Below are 4,750 nucleotides of genomic sequence, written 5' to 3'. Positions count from 1 at the left end.
TTCTTCTTTTTCCTGCGTAAGAGGTAAGAGTTGCACAAATGCCCTCTTTAGTAGTCACTTAAGCCAGAATACAACTGATCTGTCACCAAAGTATTTAAAGCTGATGACAAAATCTGGGTCAGTTTTTGGGGTGGGTGTTTTGGGGTGTGTTTTTTTTCTTGTACTGTGATGTTCAAACAAAGTCCATAAATCACAGGGATATGATCAGAAATGGGTTGTTTCACATTGGCTGTAGCTGCTGGTTATTCTTGTCCAAATGTACAGAAATGCCCTGGTGGTTACTTACCAATGACAACCTGCTCAGGGCTTAATATTTTTCAGTTTCATGGCAAGCTTGCAAGGTTACACATATGTACTGAATGAAACATAGCCCACTGGTTATTTTTAGAGAGGCTCTAAACAAGTAGTAAATCCCTGGAGTAGTACTGCCAGAGTTGTGCAAAGTTCAAATCCAAATTAAAACTGCCTATCTTTGGCCTAAATTCCAACCTGAACTTGAGGAAAACTGTGATCTATACCTTGAACTTTATGATAAACATCCTTTGCAATTATTTTCTAACATCTGGGAATATATGAACATGGTACAAACACTTTAAAATTAGAACTTGAAAGAAAAATCTGAATATTTGTCCAAGAATATAGTATCTGGTCCTCAGAGATACTGTTATATAACTTTAAGTTATGGTTGCTGCCATAACTTAAATTATAGAATTAGGAAAGTTTAATTTATTGTGATTCCTAGTTCTAGCACATCTTTCTAAGATCAAGTCCTGTAATGTAATTGTAAACTTTGCATGGGTTGAAAAGAAACACGCTTATTTAATGTAGAGAACTCTTTAATAATGTCCTCTGATGTGCAAGACTTGGTTTAGAAATCACTAAGATACAGTATGAAGAAAGTAAACCCCTTTGCAGCAATAAATTTATGCAAGTATTTGAAAGTAGTGCAGTTGAAGCATGTTCTTGATTTCTTTGCTGAATCAGAGCCTGTATCTTCTTCCTGCCAAGGCAGCGATCTTAATACCACTCCTAAATGCACCAGTAATTCTAGAAGCCCTAATGAATGTCCAGATAACACCACAGATTTTATAAATAAGGGTCTTTATTTAGAATACTGTTGAAAACATTCTTGGCAAACACATCGTATAAATATATAAAGTTAAAGTTTGACACAACAAACCAAGCAATATTAAATATGTTTTTATTTTTCTCATTTTTTTTGTTTTTAATTTTTGCTTTTGTTTCTTTTTTTTTCTCCCCCCCTCCTTTTTTTTTTTTTTGCAAAGCAACTCTTATTTACAATTATACAAAAAAGTTTTATAAAAAATGGTCCTCAACCTTATTTTGGCCAGAGTAGGAGTAATAGGAAGGATATGTCATGCCGCTGCAATACTGTTGCAGATTTCTATTCTTCACCACATTCAAGAGCCAAGTTCCTATTCCCCAGAGATTAAACAGATTAAACATTGGCCATTTCCATGGTATACAATTTTAACATAGACTTATTAAATAACTTTAATAACCAATAAATAACTAGGTGTATTTTGAACTAATACAAGTTTGAAAAGTTATACATTTGAAGGAATTTCAAGTTGATATTTTAAAACTGGAACCAGTCTTAAGAAGTCTTTTCAGTCTTACAAGGCAAGTCTTGGAGTGTGGCTGAACACAGCAATTTGTTTTCAGTGCGGTCCAGCTGGACATGCCTTTATAGCACTTGGTAGATAGGGTTGCTGCTGCTGTTATCCTGGGGAAGTGGGGTGCAGTTGGTGGGGGAAGGAATTTGGGGTCCGCTATCACTCAGACTCACTCCATCTAGGGGGGAACAGGGACTTCCTTCAGCACCAGTTTCTACTGAAGGCAGTATAGGACATGTGGAGTTATCTGTGGAAATCCTTTCTACAATGCTTGAGAGGCAATCAAGACTGGAAACAGAGCTCTTCCCATGCTTTGGATCTAAAAAAACAGACAAAAAGGTGCTCAGTTTATCCAATGCATATTTAACATCAGTAGGATGTAGTTCTTTCATAAAACCCCAGCCCATGGCTGACCATGCATCTGTGAGCATGTGAAGATTCAGAGGAAATGAATACTGGTGAAGGATGCCAATTATGAGAAAAAAGAGACTGTAATCGCCAAATGGAAGACAGACCCAACCAAAATATACTACTTTTGGGGCATGGTGGATCCAAGGCTTCATTTCTATCCGTAGAAAGGGAATGGAGAATTTTAAATCAATCAGCAATTTCTCCAGTTTGGAATAATGACAGAGTTACAAGAGTATGCAAAACATGGTTGAACACTCAAACTTAATTGCAAGGAGGAATATTATAAACAAATAAATAAATATATTTTTATCCAGATGCTATATTTGCAAAAATAGGAAATGCAGCTACAACATATCCTATCCCCGTGTTGGCAGATACATCAAGAGGAAACCCAGTGCTTCTACCAGCAGCAACGGCTTGCTGGCTGAAAAGGCAGGTTCCTCTTTCAGCCTGGCTGGGGTCAGCCAACATCTGGAGACAGAGAAAGACAAGGAAGTTTGCTGCACTGACTGTCGTCTCTGCGTTTCACACAGCTGTTATGGCACATACTTACCATTTGGTGATTCTGTGTAGTAGCTGCTGTCATAGCTGTTTCTTCTGCGAGAGCTGCAAGGAGGTCCACTGTACTCCATCTGGAAAAGAGAGCAATCTGAGTGAGGTCACTGGTTGAGGGCAGAAATCCCAGTAACCCACCAACTTCATATTTCAGTCTCTAGTCTGTGCCGTCATTCCAGGCCTGGTTAAAACACCATCAGCCTGTAGTTTATTTGAATGAGGCAGAACTTGCCTAGAAGGGAATTCACCCCAAATATTTTATGTGGCTCAGCTATTCCAAGGGAAAATTACAATCATTATTGCATCAAATGCTGTAGCTTTACAAGTGAGATGAGGTTTTCCACTATTATGATCAGATACTGCCTTACAGGTATCTTCAATTTACAATAAGAAGACCAAAAGAGGAATGAGTAATTTTTTTGTTTAATTTTTGAAGGTTTTTCCAAACATGAGTTCCTCTGAAAAAGCCTGTCTACCTTTGTCACTTTTTATTTCCTTTTGTTTCCTGTCCCATTTTGATCTTGTACAGCAAAAGCCACACAACATCGACCAATATGTTTGTTTCCAGTAGTGAAATTACTCTGACAAAAGAAAAAGGCAGTATTTTGAGGAGGGATCATTTGTGCAAATCTTCTCTCCAGTCTGCCAACTATCATAATCACAGATGTGCAACTCAGTAATGACTACCCTCACCAGAGCACAGAAAACAAATCCTAGTTCTTGAAGCGCTGCTGATATTCTGTCCCCAACAGCTGTCCTGCACTCCAGTCACCATGTCCTACCACCCTAGAGTCAGATCAGAGTGCGAGCCTATAGACCCAGTGAAAAGACACAGCAATGAGAGACCCTTTCTGGCACCTTCTCCCCTCTCATAATGTACATACAGGACTGAAAGCCTGAGGTTGCCTTCCTGTTGCTCTTACCGGTTCCCCTGTAACTACCATGACCAAGGAGGACCTTCCTCTCTGCTGTCCTTAGAGGATTCAAAGGTAATGATACGGTAGAATGCGGAAAGAGAAATGTGCCAGTAGCTATAGGAGCACACGCAGGGCTCAGACCTCACCATGCCTCCAGGTACCCATCCCAGGCAGCTTCCCAAAGCCCTCCCCCAGCAGCTCTCCCCTGGCTCCCCCAGGACACTGGGGAACCTGCCTAACTTCTCATCCCAGGAAAAAAAATGTGTAAGAGATTCTTCTTCTTTCCCAGAGATCCTAGCATGCAGGGACCCCACCTCCCTTTGCTGCTGGAGCTCAGTGCACAAGAGAGGACTTTGTCTTCTGCCTGGGGAGGTACGGAAGGCAGCTGCTACAGGAAAGGCAGAAGGTGACTTGCCCTGCACAGGTTCGGACCGATGGCATCCAGGGCGCCTCGGTGGCAGGGTGTCCTCCCCCAGGCACTCACCATGCCGTCAGAGCAGTTGGAACGGGGGCTGGAGGCGTCCGATTCTCCGCTGTAGTGCTCCAGCACCGGGTAATAAGCATCCTCCTGCTCCCGCAGCAGTGCCTGCAGGCTCTCGATGTAGCGGATGGCGTTGCGCAGGATCTCCACCTTGGGCAGGCGCTGGTTGGGGTTGGTGGAGGTGCAGCGCTTGAGGGTCTCGAAGGCCTCGTTGACCTTGCTGAGCCGCCGCCGCTCCCTCATGGTGGCCGCCTTTCGACGGTCGGCGTTGGTGGTCTTCCTCTTGCAAGCCTTGCAAGCCCAGAGCAGGCAGCGGCCAGCCTGGTGGTGCCCGCTTGGCGCTCGGACGTGCTCCTCCTCGTGCCCGTGGTGGTGCCCGTGGTGGTGCGGGTGCTCCTCAGGCTTCAGCAGAGCCCCCACATGCACCAGCCGGGGGTCCAGGTCCTCGAAGAAGTGCATGTCCGACGTGTTGAAGCACGGGTCGTCGTAGAAGTCATCGGCGGTGGCGAAGGAGCAGAGGGAGCCCTCCGTCATTTCCACGGGGCTCAGTAAGTCCATGGGAGCGGCGGGGGAGAGCGAGGGGTCGGGACGGAGGGCTTGGGTCGGGCTGGGCACCCTCTCTCCCTGCCGGGCTGGGCACCCCCGCTCCCTGCCGTCCTCGGGTGCTGCTGCCGCTGCCCCCTCCCCAGCCGCTCAGGCAGCGCCCCTCCGGCCGCTATTTATGCCGGAGCCCCCCCTGCCCGCCGGGA

General features: G+C 45.0%; 1 protein-coding gene across 1 annotated transcript; it reads right to left on the bottom strand.

The window, feature by feature from the left end:
- Positions 1-1,094: 1,094 nt before the first annotated feature.
- MYOD1 (myogenic differentiation 1) lies at positions 1,095-4,714 on the bottom strand. Its single transcript, XM_009571819.2, has 3 exons — positions 4,005-4,714; positions 2,602-2,680; positions 1,095-1,956 (listed from the first exon to the last, which is right to left on the bottom strand). Exons 1-3 carry the CDS (start codon positions 4,557-4,559, stop codon positions 1,709-1,711), a joined length of 882 nt encoding a protein of 293 aa, XP_009570114.2. The 5' UTR covers positions 4,560-4,714; the 3' UTR covers positions 1,095-1,708.
- Between the last annotated feature and the right edge of the window lie 36 nt (positions 4,715-4,750).

Source organism: Cuculus canorus, chromosome 5, assembly GCF_017976375.1.
Source record: "Cuculus canorus isolate bCucCan1 chromosome 5, bCucCan1.pri, whole genome shotgun sequence".
NCBI lineage: Eukaryota > Metazoa > Chordata > Aves > Cuculiformes > Cuculidae > Cuculus > Cuculus canorus.
This window is presented reverse-complemented; position numbering and strand designations above follow the sequence as displayed.

Excerpts from the sequence above, each read along its gene's own strand:
- MYOD1 (XM_009571819.2), bottom strand. The coding sequence starts at position 4,559 with ATGGACTTACTGAGCCCCGTGGAAATGACGGAGGGCTCCCTCTGCTCC. Across the intron at positions 2,681-4,004 it reads CCAACTGCTCTGACGGCATG|ATGGAGTACAGTGGACCTCC; the intron begins GTGAGTGCCTGG and ends TCTCTTTTCCAG. Across the intron at positions 1,957-2,601 it reads CTACACAGAATCACCAAATG|ATCCAAAGCATGGGAAGAGC; the intron begins GTAAGTATGTGC and ends CTGTTTTTTTAG.